At 34.5% G+C, this 20,486-nt stretch overlaps 1 protein-coding gene across 5 annotated transcripts in view; it reads left to right on the forward strand.

The window, feature by feature from the left end:
- Nucleotides 1-15,731, forward strand: part of LOC123530777 (myosin light chain kinase, smooth muscle-like) — a 96,841-nt gene extending 81,110 nt beyond the window's left edge. For all 5 annotated transcript variants that reach the window (XM_053518648.1, XM_053518652.1, XM_053518649.1 and 2 more), the window contains 5 exons: nt 1,549-1,672; nt 9,240-9,400; nt 11,242-11,485; nt 12,224-12,487; nt 13,427-15,731. In XM_053518648.1, the coding sequence (XP_053374623.1) occupies nt 1,549-1,672; nt 9,240-9,400; nt 11,242-11,485; nt 12,224-12,487; nt 13,427-13,788 (1,155 nt within the window). In that variant the 3' untranslated portion in view covers nt 13,789-15,731. The remainder of the gene's footprint in view (nt 1-1,548; nt 1,673-9,239; nt 9,401-11,241; nt 11,486-12,223; nt 12,488-13,426) is intronic.
- Nucleotides 15,732-20,486: the final 4,755 nt, after the last annotated feature.

Genomic DNA, 20,486 nt, shown 5'->3' on the forward strand with positions numbered 1-20,486 from the left:
ATGTATTGTAATCGCAGCCGCTTTTTCATTATTTAAGATTTTTTTATTCTGTTTTTGTACTTTCTGGTCAAAAGTCTGAATTTTAAGCCCATAGTATTCATCATTTATTTACTTTTAGAAAGAAATAAGTAACTAAGATCGCGCTGTTTGAATTTTTACAAATGATTATATGAAAATTCGACCGTTTTTATAGAATTTTGCCTACATTTCTGTCGATATCTTATTAAAATCATTATAGAATTCAAAAAGTATTATTTCTCAAGGGGTGTTGAAAACTTGAAGCGAAAATATTAAAAAATGAATGCACTACGCACGGTTGTTGTGTACGTGTCGATGTAAATTAGATGTTACGATAGGTCACACGTGCTTGTGGAATGGAAAATTACCGGCATGACGTTTTGATATCTTTATCTGTTTCCAGTCAATCCAGGTAGCGACTGAACCATCTCAAAGTTTGTTGACGTTTTGTAGATGTAATTTCTGAATTTTGGTAAAGTAAGGGCGTAATAAAAAACCACAGCGAGGTCCACTCGTCCTACTCAGACTTAACTCGCCAATGCGAGCAGGCGAGTGGAATTTTACACCCTGTTAATGCCGATAAATGTACGGCAAAACACGATATTTTGCACGCGTTAAACTCCCTTCCTGTGAAATTACGTCCAGGTGAAAATACACTAATTTTATTTTCTTTGGGCTGTAAACAACCGACCGGCGGAAAAAGTAAAATAAAACTCGGGAAAATGAATTTTAATTTTATTCCACTTTTGCAATATTTAGGACCGGCGCTCCCGTAAAACGAAAAATAAAAAAAACTCTGGCCTGAGTAAAATCATTTTATACTGGATTATTAGAATGCTAAATGTAAAGACCGTTGCTTTGCGTTAAGATATTTTTCTTGTAGTTAATTGTATATCTGTGGCAGCAATATTCCTAAAAGACGGGAACACAGGACGTTTTTATTTCTGAATGTTGCAGTCAGCTCAGCATTTATTTCATTCTTTATAATTTTCTTGCAAACTTTGCATGTGCATGTTTCCTTTAAGAAACGTTGATTATAACTCTGACTCAATACTCCCTCCCTTTTACTAGGCATGTTTTCCCCATTTTAGTGGAAACTGGGATGAAAATGTGCACAGGGGGTTGAATTATTGAAAAGTTGAACATTTCCCCTTGAATTACACCAGTTATTTATTCTGACAGAAGCTGCTGTTCAAGTGCAATCTCCAGATTTAAAATGTCAGGAATAATTTGTGGAACTGTGTTAGACTGCAGGCCGTTCAAAAAAAAGCAAAGAAGAGTGTAGAGATTTTCACATTTTACAGTAATTCTGTCTCATTATGACTGAAAAACAGATGTTTGTATTTAAGATGATTTTTTTGGGCAGAAGGAATTTAGAATGAAATCCATTAGTCACCCTGTATCAAGAAGATACTTGCATGGAACCGCTTCATAAAACGTGAACTGTTTCCTTAGGTGTGGCAAGGAGTTTCATCAGGTGATAGGTTTAGGTAAATTTGTTAACTAACTTACCTATTATAATTATTTCAGATCAGGATGAAGGGTTCAAACCTGAAGTTTATGGACTTGAAAGTCAAAGATCAGGGGAACTATACCTGTGTTGCTCAAAATGTAGCTGGGTCAATAGAGTTCACCTATGTGGTCGAGGTGATAGGTAAGAAATTTGAAAAGTAATAAAATTCTGCCCAGGATGAGTTTTACCTATAATAATTCAGAGTGTAGAATCTAGTTGTTTACTTGCATGTAAACTTTCACAAAATTTCAGTGTTACAAATGGGCATACATTTGACACAATACAAACCAACTTGTGAAACCTGCTCTGAGATCATCTTAAAATGCTGCCAGAGACGATGGATTTGAAAGCATCCGTTCAATTTGTTTGTTTTTTTGTTGTTGTTTTTTTTAGAAATTTGATTAGATGCAAAACTTCCACAAAATTTGTATGTTTAAAAGAGAATAAGTTTGACAAAAGCTAGGTTGATATAAATTGTTCTAGCTGTTTTGTAACCTCATAATTTAGTACCGTAGTTTCTGAGAACCTGCTTACATGCAGAAGTTTAACCCGAGTTCTTGTGTTTCAGTGGAGCATAATTTTAACATTCAAGCTAGAGTTATGTAACTTGTCCTATGAGTTCATCTCCATATGCCAGAGATATGTATTAAGTTTGAAAGCATTCAGTGCAGTAGTTTTTTGAGAAACCAGTTTACATACAAAACTTCTGTGACACAGACACTAACAGACTCTGAGGCAAGAGAAAGAATGACAAAAATATCAAATATTCAAGCTAATCCTGTTATTCTGGACCATCAATGCTTTTCTCCCTTGAATGCTGATAGGGAGTGCAATGACATTAAAATCTGAAGTTACCTGAAAAATACTGTTAAACATCAAACAAGCATTTTGTTACTTTACCATTCTAGGTAAAGATCCGCACAGTTTAAAGTCGTAAATTTAGACTTGAGACTTAAATCTATATTGCTGAAAATTTTCATAGGTTTTTGTTGCGTATAATTATAGTTGTGATTTTAACTTATTTTTGAAAAATTTGCTTTCAGAAATCAGGCTTATTGTACCGTATATACTCGCGTATAAGGCGCCCTCGCTTATAAGACGCATCCTGATATTGGACTATCGATCGGGGAGGTTTTGCACTGACCCTCGTATAAGACGCAGTCATATTTTTATACAAACTACATCAGAAATTTGTAGAGATGCATTATTTTCCCCAACATTCTATGATTTGCAATAGAAAATAGCAGAAAATGGACAATTTTATTGTAAAAATGCAGAATTTAAATGAATTAGTAACAGCGGAAAAAGGTTAAAGAAAGGCCGAAATTTTGACAATATTCGCCGATTTTATTTTTAAAAGAACTTGCAGACTTGTTTTATATTATGTTAAATAAAATAAATTATTTTAAAATCAATTTCGTGTGTAAAAATGCAATGTAGTAACTTCAAAACGGCGGAAAATTGACGATTTTCGCCGATTTTATTTTTGAAGAAACTTGAAAATCTGTTTCATAATATGTAGAATAAAATAAAGTATTCTAAAATCCACTTTCATTGGTAATAATATGCACAAAATATCTCCGAAACGGGAGAAATTACGTCTAGAAATGTGACGATATTCGCCCATTTTACTCATAATGCTTAGAAACGCTGAATGTTTGGCCATGTTTCCATAACAGTAACACAGAATGTTTAGGAAAATAATGTATTTCTTGCAATTATTCAAGGATACGCAATTTTTAAATTGCTTTCAAAGGATCTCCAATACATGTTTAGGATTTTTCATTCAAGCATGCGCTGCATACAATGAGAAAATTAATGAGGATAAAATATCCTCACCAATTTTCCCAAAGTAATTAACGCAAGTTCAAAAAAGCAAACAAACAAACAAAGCATATTACATATTTTAATTTTATGTGACATACAGTAACTAATAATGCATTAATTTATCACATATTTCAAACACAAAAAAAAACTGACAATAACGTATCGATTGATTACTGATAAGATAGCAAAAAAGGTGGCGAGATTAGGATACATGTACTTTTATGGCAGTAAATCTGACACATTTGTCAATCAAATATGGATATGCCCACTTTGAAATGTTATCCAATCATATTCCAGTTCCGAGTAGCTAGACATCCCTACTGTACCTTCATTTGACTAGAGGGCAGAATTAAAATAATTGCAGCCGACTATTCTATGAAGCCGCCAATTAACATCAATCAGTGTTTATGATACATCTATTTCTATACATGTGTTTATTTAACAGTTTGCACCTTCAGATGATTTATAATGGGTGCGTTTTAACAGTTTACACTTGCAACAATTATAGGTACCGTATCATATGCAATTGGGGATAATTAACTTTTAATAACTCTCTGTTTGCGGGCGGTGAAAAAGTATTTTCTTTGCTCAATTATATCAGTCATTTCCAATTTAAGTAAAGCTAATTCGTCAGATTTACTGAAAGAATTTTTGATTTTAAAAGAAAAAAAATACATTTGTAAATAAAAAATACTTCAGATATTAAACTACCAAATCGTAAAGTAAGTAAATAATAGATCGTTATTGAGGACCGAAACACGGCGCTTGTCCGTTTAGATTTTAATACCGATATGCAATGGCTGACGAAAAACGTAAGTAGCGGGTTGCAGACTCGGAAAAAAATACATTTATAAATAAAATATACTTTTGATATTAATCTATCAAATCGTAAAATAGGTAAATAATAAATCTTTATAGCGGACCGAAATACGGTACGTGTCCGTAAAGTTTTTAGCACTGCTATGCGCAATGGCTGCCGAAAAACGAAAGTACATGTCTGCAGACGCGGAAATGAGATGTCCTGAGCTGTAAACTCGGGACTTTTTTTAAATTTTCACTTAATTTTCTTGTAGTATGCGCTTATAAGACGCATACCCTTCTAGGAAACGAAGATATGATCCCCAAAACTGCGTCTTATACGCGAATATAGACGGTAGTTAAAGTAACAGAGATTATAGTTGAATGATGTTTTTTGCACTGAACTTGGCAAGCTTATCACAGAAAACAGTACAGATTGATCAAGTTCACTGCCAGAGTTAGTGATAAATGCTTTTGAAATATTTTGAATATATAGAGCCTTTGGCATTGCAGATTTTTGATGGTGTATTGAGTACATAAACTGTCACTAGGAGTGTTATTTCTCAATTGATTGAACAAGAGATTTGCTAGGTTTGAAATGTATCAAAATATAGAGAACAGGATAAAATATTTCCACTGCCAGTTCCTGGAGTGTCCCTAGAGAAAATTGCTGAAGATGCAAGTTTAATATTGACTTTAGGTTATGTATATTCTAATTACAGATATAATTGAGCCATGCCATGAGAAAACCAACATAGTGCATTTGCGACCAGCATGGATCCAGACCAGCCTGCACATCCGCGCAGTCTGGTTAGGATCCACCCCTTCGCATTCAAAGCCTATTGCAATTAGGGAAACCATTAGTGAACATCTTGGACCCTGACCAGGCTGTGCAGATGTGAAGGCTGGTCTGGATCCATGCTGGTTGCAAATGCACTATGTTGGTTTTGTCATGGTGCGGCTCAATCATACGTATATGTCATGAAAATGTCAAGTTTGTAAAGCAGGTATGTTACTGATAGTGATAAATTATTCAGGGAATTCAGCTATTCAGGAAATTAAACAATCTCAAAAGATTTATGGGACTTGGAGATTTAAATGTTATGCACAGTTTATTCTATTTATATTATGCAATATATGTAGAGTTGAAATAAGCTGAAAATAAATCTCTTGCATATTTTTTGTGTTCCAAATCTGAACTGTTTCTGTCAGTTTATATCAGTCATTAGTCAGGAGAATGGCTGCATAAGCAAGTGATTCTGCCTTTGCTACCAGTGCAGACCAAGATCAGCCTATACAGATCATGGTCTGCGCTGTTCGCTATTCAGCCCGTAAATTTTCAGTGAACACCCCTTTGAATAATAAGTGGGACTGCCAAAATGGAGTGATGAACCACTCCATTTTAGAAATTTAGAAAAAGGTTAAACTCACTATTTTTATAGCACTGGCAGTTTGACTTATAGGTTCACATCTGCTACATGCATCTCAAAAAGTCCATAATTCCTATCACAGAGGTGTTGCCAGAGTGATTGTAATAATATGCATCTGCATGACAATGATTTTATGCAAGGTAAAATTCCTGTCTGAGATACATTATTTTCTTTCTAACATGATATCAAGGATTACTGTTGCATCATTGGGCACTTCTACGAAAAACTATTGTGACATACCAGCAGTGATTTTGTTGCATAATAACATCACAGTTCTCAACTATTAGAAGAATAGTCTAGCTTTTCTACCCACCCTGGCATAAGCGTCAGCATCACATCTTGGTTAAAGTTTTGCATGCAAGTACATATGGCTATCATTAAAGGCATATAGCTTTGAAACATACTTTTTCTTTTTAGCTCACCTGAGCACAAAGTGCTCAAAGGTGAGCTTTAGTGATCACCCTGTGTCCGGCGTCCGTCGTCGTCCGTCGTCCGTCCGTCCGTCCGTCCGTCCGTCGTCAACAATTTGACTGTTAACACTCTAGAGGTCACATTTTTGGCCCAATCTTAATGAAACTTGGTCAGAATGTTACCCTCCATAAAATCTTGGACGAGTTCGATATTGGGTCATCTGGGTTCAAAAACTAGGTCACCAGGTCAAATCAAAGGAAAAGCTTGTTAACACTCTAGAGGTCACAATTTTGACCCAATCTTAATGAAACTTGGCCAGAATGTTACCCTCCATAAAGTCTTGGACGAGTTCGATATTCGGTCATCTGGGTCAAAAACTAGGTCACCAGGTCAAATCAAAGGAAAAGCTTGTTAACACTCTAGAGGTCACATTTTTGGCCCATTCTTAATGAAACTTGGTCAGAATGTTACCCTCCATAAAATCTTGGATGAGTTCGATATTGGGTCATCTGGGGTCAAAAACTAGGTCACCAGGTCAAATCAAAGGAAAAGCTTGTTAACACTGTAGAGCCGCATTTATGACTATATCTTCATGAAACTTGGTCAGAATGTTAATATTGATGATCTTAAGGTCCAGTTTGAATCTGGGTCATGTAGGATTAAAAACTAGGTCACCTGGTCAAATCAAAGGAAAAGCTAGTTAACACTGTAGAGGCCACATTTATGACCATATCTTAAAGAAACTTGGTCAGAATGTTTATCTTGATGCTCTTTAGGTCAAATTTAAACCTGGGTCAGCTTCGGTCAAAAACTAGGTCACTAGGTTAAATCAAAGGAAAAGCTTGTTAACACTGTAGAGGCCACATTTATGACTATATCTTCATGAAACTTAGTCAGAATATTAAACTTGATGATCTTTAGGTCAGGTTTGAATCTGGGTCATGTTGGGTCAAGAATTAGGTCATGGGGGCAAATCAAAGGAAAAGCTTGTTAACACTCTAGAGGCCACATTTATGACTGTAACTTCATGAAACTTAGAATGTTAAACTTGATGATCTTTAGGTCAAGTTCAAATCTGGGTCATGTTGGGTCAAAAACTAGGTCACGGGGTCAAATCAAAAGAAAAGCTAGTTAACACTGTAGAGGCCACATTTATGAACATATCTTGATGAAACTTGGTCAGAATGTTAATCTTGATGATCTTTAGGTCAATAGGTCAGGTGAGCGATACAGGGCCTTCATGGCCCTCTTGTTTTAAGTCAGTTACCAACCTCATTGGGTCAAGTCTTATAATTCTGACATGTATACTGGCCAAATTATGTCCCCTTTTGGACTTAAAAATCCCATAACTCTGACATGTATTTTGGCTGAATTATGTCCCCTTTTTAACTTACATGTCACAAACTGACAAGGTGAGCTTTTGTGATCGCGCTCGTCCGTCGTCCGTATGTAAACTTTTGCTTGTGACCACTTTAGAGGTCACATTTTTCATGGGATCTGTATGAAAGTTGGTCTGAATGTCCATTTTAGTGGTATCTAGTTCAGGTTCGAAACTGGGTCAACTGCGGTCAAAAACTAGGTCAGTAGGTCTAAAAATAGAAAAACCTTGTGACCTCTCTTAGAGGCCATTCTTTTGAATGGGTCTTCATGAAAATTAGTCAGAATGTTCAACTTGATGATATCTAGGTCATTTTCGAAACTGGGTCACGTGCCATCAAAAACAATGTCAGTAGGTCTAAAAATAGAAAAACCTTGTGACCTCTCTAGAGGCCATTCTTTTCAGTGGATCTTCATGAAAGTTGGTCAGAATGTTCACCTTGATGATATCTAGGTCAGATTCGAAACTGGGTCACGTGTTTTCAAAAACTATGTCAGTAGGTCAAATTAAAAAAAAAAAACCTTGTGACCTCTCTAGGGCCATACTTTACATGGGATCTGTATGAAAGTTGGTCTGAATGCCCACCTTGATGATGTCTAGGTCAGATTCAAAACTGGGTCAACTGAGGTCAAAAACAAGGTCAGTAGGTCTAAAAATAGAAAAACCTTGTGACCTCTCTAGAGGCCATACTTTTGAATGGATTTTCATGAAAATTGGTCAGAATGTTCAACTTGATGATATCTAGGTCAGGTTCGAAACTGGGTCATGTGCCATCAAAACAAAAACTAGGTCAGTAGATCAAATAGTAAAAAACCTTGTGACCTCTCTAGAGGCCATATTTTTCATGGGATCTGTATGAAAGTTGGTCTGAATGTTTATCTTGATGATATCTAGATCAAGTTCAAAACTGGGTCAACTGTGATCAAAAAGTAGGTCAGTAGGTCTAAAAATAGAAAAACCTGTTGTCCTCTCTAGAGGCCATATTTTTCAATGGATCTTCGTGTAAATTGGTCTGAATGTTCACCTTGATGATGTCTAGGTAAAGTTTGAAACTGGGTCATGTGCGTTCAAAAACTAGGTCATTAGGTCAAATAATAGAAAAACCTTGTGACCTATCTAGAGGCCGTATTTTTCATGAGATCTTCATGAAAATTGATGAGAATGTTCACCATGATGATATCTAGTTCAAGTTCAAAACTGGGTCACATGCTTTCAAAAACTAGGTCATTAGGTCAAATAATAGAAAACCTTGTGACCTCTCTACAGGCCATATTTTTCATGGGATCTTTATGAAAATTGGTCAGAATTTTTATCTTGATGATATCTAGGTCAAGTTCAAAACTGGGTCACATGAGCACAAAAACTAAGTCACTTTGTCAAATAATAGAAAAAACGATGTCATACTCGGTCCAAAACTGGGTCACGTGGGAACAGGTGAGCGATTCAGGACCATCATGGTCCTCTTGTTGAACTTATAACTTCTGGTTAAAGTTTTGCAAGTTACTGTCTCCAAAACTAATGCAGATACTGAATTGAAACCATCAATAATTTAACATTTAGTGTACTAATATTCCGGTTTCTGGGACAACAATTCGAATAATCAAGCATTGTCTTATGACAGCTCTTGTTTGTTTACTGGCAAAGAAATCAAGTTGTGTTAGAATGTAGAGTAAAGAGAAACGTCTCGTACCAACATACCTGCACCCCTCTAAAAATCTGCCAAATAGTAGTAGAAGTTCCTAACAATGAATAACACAGAGCAGTTTTTAGGCATATGTGAGCAATTGTCCAATTTATCATTTTTTACACCTGTTCCAGTATTTGCTTTTCCACGATTCCAATTAATTCATTTGTTTAATTTCAGAGAAGATTTGGCCTTTAGAAGCTAATGTGTCCTCAAATATGACAGTGAATGAAGGCGAGGATGCCACATTCTACTGTATCGTAACCAACGATAAAACAGCGAGAATTCAGTGGCTTAGAATAGAACAGGATGAAATAGCAGGTGTTAGACCACAACATACAGTAAGTTTAATTACAATGTGCAGTAAGTTATATAGAAGGTGTTAGACCACAACATACAGTAAGTTTAATTACAATATACAGTAAGTTATATAGAAGGTGTTAGACCACAACATACAGTAAGTTTAATTACAATATACAGTAAGTTATATAGAAGGTGTTAGACCACAACATACAGTAAGTTTAATTACAATATACAGTAAGTTATATAGAAGGTGTGCGACCACAGCATACATTTAAGTAGCTGGAGTTAGACCACTACATACAGTAAGTTTAATCACAATATACAGTAAGTTAAATAGCAGGTGTGTAGACAACTACATACATAAAGTGAAATAGTAGATGTGATACCACAACTTTCATTAAGTAGCAGGAGTTAAACTACAACATACATTAAGTTAAATAACAAGTGTGAGACTACAACAAACATTAAACAGCAGGTGTAAGACCACAATATTCATTAAGTTAAATTTCAGGTGTGAGACCACAACATATATTAAGTAGCAGGTGTTAGATCTCAACATACATTCACTATAATCACATCATACAGTATTGGTAAGCTAAGTAGAAGGTGTGAAGCCTCAAATTAACTAAATTAAATAGACTACAACATACATAAAGTTATTTAGCAGTTGATTGATCACAAGATACATTAGGTAGCAGCTGTTAGATCACAAGATAAATTATGTAGCAGTTGTTAGATCACAAGATACGTACTGTAGCGGCTGTTAGATCACAAGATACATTATGTAGCAGCTGTTAGATTACAAGATAAATTATGTAGCAGCTGTTAGATCACAAGATACATGATGTAGCAGCTGTTAGATCACAAGATAAATTATGTAGCAGCTGTTAGATCACAAGATACGTACTGTAGCAGCTGTTAGATCACAAGATACATTATGTAGCAGCTGTTAGATTACAAGATACATTATGTAGCAGCTGTTAGATCACAAGATACATTATGTAGCAGCTGTTAGATCACAAGATACGTCATGTAGCAGTTGTTTGATCACAATATACACTATGTAGCAGCTGTTAGATCACACGATACACTATGTAGCAGCTGTTAGATCACAAGATACGTCATGTAGCAGTTGTTTGATCACAATATACACTATGTAGCAGCTGTTAGATCACACGATACACTATGTAGCAGCTGTTAGATCACAAGATACACTATGTAGCAGCTGTTAGATCACAAGATACACTATGTAGCAGTTGTTTGATCACAAGATACACTATGTAGCAGCTGTTAGATCACAAGATACATTATGTATCAGCTGTTAGATCATTAGAATATGAATTTTTGTTTCTAACATATTTTAAAAGTTCCAAATCAAGAAAAAAAGATGACCGCATCGAGAATCTAACCCCGTACCGCCCAGCAGTAAAGACATTTTCCCGTCGTCGTAACCGATAGCACTGTAGCTGAAGTAGTGAATATTTATAATGGAGACAGTTTACCTGGAGTAAAAGCGTGACAAACGCTTTTAGATTTTCATTGCAAAAAGTAGTAAAAACAGCAAATTCTCATGTGTTTCGGTAACATAAAGTTTGTCAGTAATTAAGTTTTAAAGCCTTCTTACGAAATACAGCATTTATGTCAAGATATCTTAAAAAAAATTATTTTTTGTTGTTGTCGAACAATCTGGAGGTATGCTGCTTTAAAGATGAAACTAACTGGAATTTTATTGTTTTGCATTCATAGTATACATTCTGTCCTCAGTTTGCACATAAATTTCATGACATTGATATTATATACATTATCAGCCCTTTTACTACATTTAATTTTTGTTATTTTTGAAAATAACAGCATCAGATTTTGTACTTGTGTATTTCAGTTCCTACAGGGCATTGATGAGAGTCCAGAGATTCTGATTTTACATGATGTCCGCCAAGCTGACGCCGGACAGTACACGTGTCTCATAGGGAACGAGTACGGCTCGAAATACCAGCACATGTACTTAACAGTGTTAGAACTTACTACCACAACCACCTCAACTACAACAACAACGACAACGCCTACTACTACCTCTACAACAACAACAAGTACAACAACAACAAGTACCACAACAACAACTACGCGTAAGTTGTATAAATTTGCATAGCAGATGTTTTGTATTGAAGTGAATATTTTTGGGAGTCTCTATTTTAGTAATCCTTGCAGAGTTTTAGGATGTTTGCATAGAGATTATTTTTATATGCATTTTATAGTAGATCTGGATATATTTGGTCTAAATCAGTTTTCGCATTTTCTTAAAATTTGCTGAGTCCCTGGGACTCAGTTCTCCCAAAAATGTTGAGTCCCAGCCAAATATGAGTCCCAGGTTTTGTGGCTACACTATTGACAATTGTCCATATTTTACAATAAATATCACCTTATTTAACTTCATAAATTTATTCCAGTTCTAATAAACACAACACAGGTATAAAGAAATTACAAAGTTTCATCAAATATGATGAGTTTGACTAGTTTATAGTTACTTTAACAAATAAAACCAGTGTTCGAGTTTGCCAGAGACGCCATCTTACTTACGGTTTGCAATGCTTGAGTCAGTTGTTTTCAGTAATATTATCTACAGTAACCGGACTGTTTCCATTTTTGGAAAATTATGCTGCTGAGAATAAAAATGGGATTCTGACATCGTGATTAGTATTTTGTTGACTTTAAACTTGTAACGTTCAATTCCGTTTTTACTTTGCACCCCATGTACGCTATAGCCTTCAAAAATTTGCGTATTAAGATACTTTTATGTAGTTAATACGAACGCAGTAAATGCTTACACAGTGACAGCATTGTATTCATATATATAATATTTTTAGCAACAACAACTACCACTCCTACAACAACAACAACAACAACAGAAAGAACCACAACAGAAGAAATAACAGAAAAGCCCAACAGGAAGAAAGACAAGAAAAAGAAGAAGGACAAAAAGAAGAAGAAAGATAAAAAGAAGGACAAAAAGAAGAAGAAGAAAAAGGATAGGCAGAAGGAGAAAGATAAAGTGTTATATGAAGATCCATATTACAACAATGAGATAGATAATGCAGATCCAGGTTATGAGCCTTTCCCATATGATAAAGGTAAGATAGTGCTTGTATTGATTTGGTATGTCATGTCACACTTACACATTTCAGGTTGTAAATATGACCACTTACTAGTCTTTTTATGGTTGAGGAACAATCAAGGTGCTCCAGAGTCACCTGGGTAGTACCACTGACCATCCACAATCGAGTTGCTTGGCCGTCTCACATCACATCACATCACATTCTACATCTGACTTAGGGTTTCAAACCCAGTGTTAACTGGCAAGTGATTCAAAACCAGTAACTGACAGCTCCTGAAAATCGATGTATGAATCTTTCCTGCGTTATAAATTGCAACAATAAAACAGTTGTCTAATGTTTACCTTGCCTTTCTATAGCAAAATATTGTCTTGATTTTATTTAAAGTCCAGTAGGACTTGGAAGTTTGTCAGCTCACATGAAATTATTTGTGCACCATCAGTGCAAAAGTCAGCAGTCTTCTAGTCTCCTAGTGTAACGTTTTATTGGGAGAGAATGTTTCTGAACAATTGAAAAAGTAAATTCTCAATATTTTCATTGTATTGCACAAATTTCAGTTTTTATGAAGAAATATCAAATACCTTCACACACAAACACAAATATTCAGTAAACAATATTTAAAAGCCGTTTAGAATACTTTCAAATATTACTTAGATGAAAATAATTAAATCAGTCCAATAGTAATGACCACATAATGGTATGTTATGAATTCGATAGCTTATCAAGTAAAGGTGGGAATCTGCCTGTCAACTTCTTATCTCAACTATTTTATATAGTTATATGGAAGGCTATGCACTGGTCCAAGAACTCCTGTCTTGTTTAAGTTTGATATTTCACTGTATCTTAATTATTATTCCCAATATCATCAAACTTAATACTTTTTCAGTTAATAAATGTACCTTAGAATATTTGAAGAAGCTTGGCTGTGTAAACATTCTGCATATAATCTATTTTCAGATACTTTCGACTTTGGTACCGAATATAACAGCAATGACAAGAACAAGAATTACAATGATTACACAGAATGGTACCAACCCATTGACAACCGTAATAAAGAGGTAGACCCAAATATTTATGGTTACACAACAAACACAGACCAAGATAATGATGATGTATATGATAACTCGTACAGTTCCGTTAGTAAAAACGAGACTGATAATGAAGCGACCTCCACAAGTGGTGGAATAAGTGTTTATACAGTATATATAATTGTCGGTGCAGTAGCAGGAGGAATTTTACTAGCAGGACTTGTTGCTATAGCAATCGCATTATGTTGTCAACGTGAAGAAGATCCACAGTATAAGTCGACATCAGTCTGACTATGACGCCAGAGTGCGGGGAATGGACAACTTCAGGGGTCAGATATGGGGTCAAATTTTGCACCAAATATGGGATCAGAGACTAGGACTACTCCAAGGCATGAAAGTTATTATCTTGATTCTGTGTAGTGTTGAAAAACTTGTGAATTTCAAAGAAAATCTTTCATGGATTTATTTGCCGTAACTTAAATTAAAGTATGCATACTGATTAGTCTGTTCATTCACAGAGACTTCTGAATGTATTTTCTCACATTGTGGAAAAAAAAAAAGAAATAAATTTCTTTGCATAAAGGTAATTAAGACAAAAGAACAATTTTGAAGTGTTCCATAAGTGTGTGAAATATGTAGGAGTGTAAAGAAGCTTCTGTTATGGGCATTTCACATCTTTCAGTACAAATTGATTAAAGTTATAAAGTTTTATAAACTTTGGGAACTGTCGTAAGCAAAGTAATTTATGAAGACATACAAGACATAACATGTTTGCTATTGGATTTGTAAAGATATCATAGACTTTTGTTTCTTATTTATGTACCTTATGCTAAATGGCCTGCTTTGATTGTGTAAATACGGCTTTAAAGTTTATTTAGTTGTGTTTTGAAGCTGTTATGAAGAGTTTATATGAAAAGGAAGAAACCCATGGAAACGAGTTTACCCCTAATGTCTTGAAATGGACCCAGACAACCCCAGAGTTCGAATATAAAGGAATGACAGAAGAAAACTTGATGTGAAGTTGTCCCTGGAAATACACCCTTAGCACTCTAGGAATGTAGATACAAACATTGAGACCTACCTATAACAAGGTTGTGATGTAACATTTAACTGCATTTTCAAGTTTATGTGTTGTGTATGAAAAAATTTGTATAAACTCAAGTGTTTTCAGAAGAGAGAGCAAAATATCTAAATATGTATATAATATATAGTAGGAAATACAAAGTTCAAACTTTATAAAGGAGAACAATAATTGCAATGGTGTTGACATTACATCTGCGGGTAAAAAACTAACAAAAAACAGATGACATCCTAACCTGGGGAAATGTTTTTTGCTGCAAACTTTTTTATGTCCAGTGGTTGGAGAATTGTGAAAATTCACAAACGATTAATCAGTGTTGTTTTCAATGTTTTGTTATTGTATATGTATTGAGATACAATATTTTAAACCGTGCATATTTACCAAATGGTATCTGTTAGCAGATTGTTTTTACATTTTTTTTTTGGCTGGTATTTTCAGTTTATATTTTATCACATTTGAAATGTTTGTACAAACTTTCTTATTGTGTTTAATCATTTTTGCCAGTATTTTTAAGTCTTTTACATTGATATACAGGTATACAAATACTTTTTGTTTTACACATTTCAGTGTTATCAGATATACAGTATCATAGTATGAAGAAATATTTTGTAGAAACGTTTTTTATTGTTATATCAAAATAATGAGAATAGTTCTTTTTTATCGATTTTTAGTTGAAAAAAATGGCCTATTGTAAACAACGTATCAAATGTTTGCTCATAAAAAATATTTCTTCAGATTTAAAATGTGTTGATAGCATTTTTCATAAAACAGTATTTGTAAAATCGCAGTAAAAGAGTATAATGTCAGAATCACATTATAGGTATGTTTTTATATGAAAAAGTATTATTATAAAGTCATAGAGGAATCTAAGCTCTTTAAATTTTGCATTTGAGAGCATTCCTATATTTCTTGGCAGGTCTACATATATCTTTTTTGGATATGTAAATTTTGTCAATTTTTCCTTACCCCTCATTGGATAGAATTGTCAGTTGATATTGATAGTCCAAGCAACTTCCTCCACTGAAAATTCAAAAACACGATGGAGGACAGTATTGTATTGACCCAGGATTTAGAAACCCCATTTCTTGTCAACATTTTCATTCTGTATTTTGAAATCTTATATTATTGAGTAGAAAGTGATTGACAGCCAATATTTTTCCCGTATTATTGGTAGAAACAAGGTTGACAGTATATATTTTTTGATACATAAACAGTTTTTTGCCAGGTCATTGTAAGAGAAAGGGGAAGTAACAAATACTCAAACTTTTTGTTGAAGTCAAAAGATAAAGAACATAATTATATTATTTTTTTTTATATTACCTAATGTTTTATAAATCAGATATAATACACATTGCAAGTTTCACTGTTACTTAAACATATTTACGAATGATTTAAACACAGTATTGGCAGCATATCGAGATAAATGGTAAGCTTATTTTTGTGCCAGGTATTTTACATAGATTTTTTTTTTCAAAGAGTTTTACGTCATTTTTGTTTTTAAATATTTAGCTCACCTGAGCACAAAGTGTTCATAGTGAGCTTTTTGGTTCGTTGGATGCCTGTCCACTAGCTGTCCACAATTTCTCTCAAGAAAATCTCCTAAACCGCAATGCCAATTTCAGTCAAATTTCACAGGAGTGTTCCTTTGGCGGTGCCCTTTCAGATTCTGTCAAATCTAGACCATTCATGCACAATTCTGGTTGTCATAGAAACTGGCAGGAAATTTTGTTTTAATCTTCTCAGAATCCAGTGACCCTCTACCAAATTCTATATCATTCTGTTCAATTGAAAAACATGGTCATTTTCTCTATATGGCTGTGTATTGAAAATCTTCCTCTTGAACTGCAAGTTTGATTCCAGAATGAGCTAGATATGAGTTGAAATGTAAACATTGGGTGCTCAAATTTACCTCCTGTGCACGAGTCTTTAGAAGCCTCAACCATCAGAGTTTACAAAGCATTCTGTCACTATCAGTCAGACATTTGATTTGCTTATCAAACCAATAACAAAAGGTGAAACTGTCTTTTGTCCCATTAAACAGAAGGTTACTAAGGGCACTTGGCTGGAAGGACAGCTGTGTCATCTTTTGTAAGTTTTTATCTTCATTGTAAATACCCAGTCCTTAATAAGTATCGTAATAATTTTTTATATTCCCATAAAGCAGGAACTGTTATTGGAACATCTGTGGTGGGCGGGCAGTTGCCATCCACTAACTTGAGCAGTTCTTATCAAGTGTGCATCCAGATGCAACAACTGGTTAAAATATATGTGTTGGGATGTCAGGTGGGGAGTGGGGGTTAGTAATATAATATAGCATAATATCTTTAGAATAGGACTGGTACAATCAAGCCTTTCAGCAGATTATTTCTAAATATCATAACCTGTTTGAGGAGTGGATGGGTGAGTGGATCTGCATTTATTCATAATGGCAAGGACTTTAACATATTTCTACTCAAGACCTTGCAAGAATATATTTTTACTTGAGCTAGCTCTGAACAAGGCTGTATAATCATAACCTCACAACTGTTTGCTTTGAAAATCAGCTGCAATATAAGATTTCTGACCTCTGGTGTATAAATTTTTGTCGGAAATTGTTCTTTTTTTATCATGTATCATGATATGTATGTATATTTTCTCTACATGAAGAAGTTTTGATGACATATTTATTGAATATTCGTGTGTATATCTTTGTAATGTAATCAACAAGAACAAAATGCTTGGATGATTTGTTATCAAACATCAAGACTCATTAAGCTGTATTTTGTTTCTTGGGAAATTTTGCCAAAATAATTTTGTTTTCATCTATATAAGCTTCATTTCATACATGATATGGCAACCTCAAATACATTAATACTAGGGAGATTCAGAGTTAAGAGTAAGGGACTCCTATGTTGGAATATCGCTGAGAGCGGAATTTGAGCAGAGTCACCACATTTCCTTACCTAGGTGTAATTCCTAGGTAGAAATCCAGGAAGTGGACAATGGGTGTAGTTGACATCTGTTGTAAGAACTTTCCCTACAATTTGATGTTTAAAGTTAACATGAAAACAGTGTATAAAAATAGATTGAATAGTATTTTTTACCTTGACCGCTAACAAATGTTTTACTTTATAGTCATGCCATATGTACTACAGATTGGATATTTTTCATGTTGGTTTTATTGCGATAATTTGATTGTGAAGAATTTTTGCATTGTCACTACTGTCATAAACTTTCGTTCAGGACAATTACATATTATTTTTGTTTTCAAAAATTCTAGACTCTAATCTGATAATGTTCTTTTATGTAATACTGGTTATTACAATGTTTATTTAACGTTTCTATCTTGGTCTACTTACATAAGGACCTAAGGTGACAGTATCTTATCATAATGACTTGCCAGTTGTCAGGTGCACGATGTCATATTTTACCATATTGACATCCCAAAATTTTATGTCTGGTTCATGATGTCATTTGTGACATACTTTTCATAAGTGTCATCTTCTTTAAATATTCATGTTAAGGGGATGCATACAATTTTACTTAGTCAAAAGCACAAATTCATCTCATTACATAGTATCAATAAAAGTATGTATGCAGATAATAAATTAAAAGATAACTTGTTAGCTCACCTGTCACAAAGTGACAAGGTGAGCTTTTGTGATCGCGCGGTGTCCGTCGTCCGTGCGTGCGTGCGTCCGTCCGTAAACTTTTGCTTGTGACCACTCTAGAGGTCACATTTTTCATGGGATCTTTATGAAAATTGGTCAGAATGTTCATCTTGATGATATCTAGGTCAAGTTCGAAACTGGGTCACGTGCCTTTAAAAACTAGGTCAGTAGGTCTAAAAATAGAAAAACCTTGTGACCTCTCTAGAGGCCATATATTTCACAAGATCTTCATGAAAATTGGTCAGAATGTTCACCTTGATGATATCTAGGTCAAGTTCGAAACTGGGTCACGTGCCGTCAAAAACTAGGTCAGAAGGTCTAAAAATAGAAAAACCTTGTGACTTCTCTAGAGGCCATATTTTTCATAAGATCTTCATGAAAATTGGTCAGAATGTTCACCTTGATGATATCTAGGTCAAGTTCGAAACTGGGTCACGTGCCATCCAAAACTAGGTCAGTAGGTCTAAAAATAGAAAAACCTTGTGACCTCTCTAGAGGCCATATATTTCACAAGATCTTCATGAAAATTGGTCAGAACGTTCATCTTGATGATATCTAGGTAAAGTTCGAAAGTGGGTCACGTGCCTTCAAAAACTAGGTCAGTAGGTCAGATAATAGAAAAACCTTGTGACCTCTCTAGAGGCCATATTTTTCATGGGATCTGTATGAAAGTTGGTCTGAGTGTTCAGCTTGATGATATCTAGGTCAAGTTCGAAACAGAGTCATGTGCGGTCAAAAACTAGGTCAGTAGGTCTAAAAATAGAAAAACCTTGTGACCTCTCTAGAGGCCATACTTGTGAATGGATCTCCATAAAAATTGGTCAGAATGTTCACCTTGATGATATCTAGGTCAGGTTTGAAACTGGGTCACGTGCCTTAAAAAACTAGGTCAGTAGGTCAAATAATAAAAAAACCTTGTGACCTCTCTAGAGGCCATACTTTTCATGGGATCTGTATGAAAATTGGTCTGAATGTTCATCTTGATGTTATCTAGGTCAAGTTCGAAACAGGGTCATGTGCGGTCAAAAACTAGGTCAGTAGGTCTAAAAATAGAAAAACCTTGTGACCTCTCTAGAGGCCATACTTGTGAATGGATCTCCATAAAAATTGGTCAGAATGTTCACCTTGATGATATCTAGGTCAAATTTGAAACTGGGTCACGTGCCTTAAAAAACTAGGCCAGTAGGTATAAAAATAGAAAAACCTTGTGACCTCTCTAGAGGCCATATTTTTCATGAGATCTTCATGAAAATTTGTGAGAATGTTCACATTGATGGTATCTAGGTAAATATCAAAACAGGGTCACCTACCTTCGAAAACTAGGTCAATAGGTCAAATAATAGAAAAACCTTGTGACCTCTCTAGAGACCATATTTTTCAATGGATCTTCTTGAAAATTGGTCAGAATTTTTATCTTGATAATATCTAGGTCAAGTTCAAAACTGGGTCACATGAGCTCAAAAACTAGGTCACTATTTCAAATAATAGAAAAAACGACGTCACACTCAAAACTGGGTCATGTGGGAAGAGGTGAGCGATTCAGGACCATCATGGTCCTCTTGTTTTGTATCAAGGAATCTGCACTCATTCTTTTGCGAAATAATATTACATTATTTTGCTTCTGAAGCCATGCAAAATCTCCACTTTAGAAATTTTGTGTATTGATTGATATAAAGCTAATCTTGAAAAAACTTGTTTTATATTTAGATATAAAACTATCACGAAAAATATCTGATCTGCAGTATTTAATCTCCTGAATTAAACATTTATCATTTCATTGATGAAATATGTTTTAAAGTCATTTGCACTGATATTAACTCTTTATTTTTACCCACCTATCAAAACAATGAGATTCATTTTGTAATCAAAAAAGTTTTTCATTAATTTTGTTACTACCTCTTTGTAAGCACTTGCCATGTTGTTTGAGAGTATTATGTTTTTTTCTATGTTTAGTTTTCTTACATGCATCTCTTCCATTTTTATCGACAGTTTGCCGAATTTTTTTGCGTTAAATTGTCCAATATTCAGTATTTGTATTGTGTTTGATCATTCATAACCAGCTGGTTTACTCTTGCAATATTAAGTTTTTTTGGCACCATTGGTATGTTATATACACCTAAACATGTTTTTTTCCAAGAACTACAAATTTTGTAGGTATTTAATTTTTATATTTTTTTTGGTGCATGTTTACTCAAGTTCTCAAAAAGTTTTAATGTTTGCACAATATATTTACGCACGCGTAGGGCCTTGAATACGAC

The sequence above is a fragment of the Mercenaria mercenaria genome, chromosome 11 (assembly GCF_021730395.1).
Source record: "Mercenaria mercenaria strain notata chromosome 11, MADL_Memer_1, whole genome shotgun sequence".
Classification (NCBI taxonomy): Eukaryota; Metazoa; Mollusca; class Bivalvia; order Venerida; family Veneridae; genus Mercenaria; species Mercenaria mercenaria.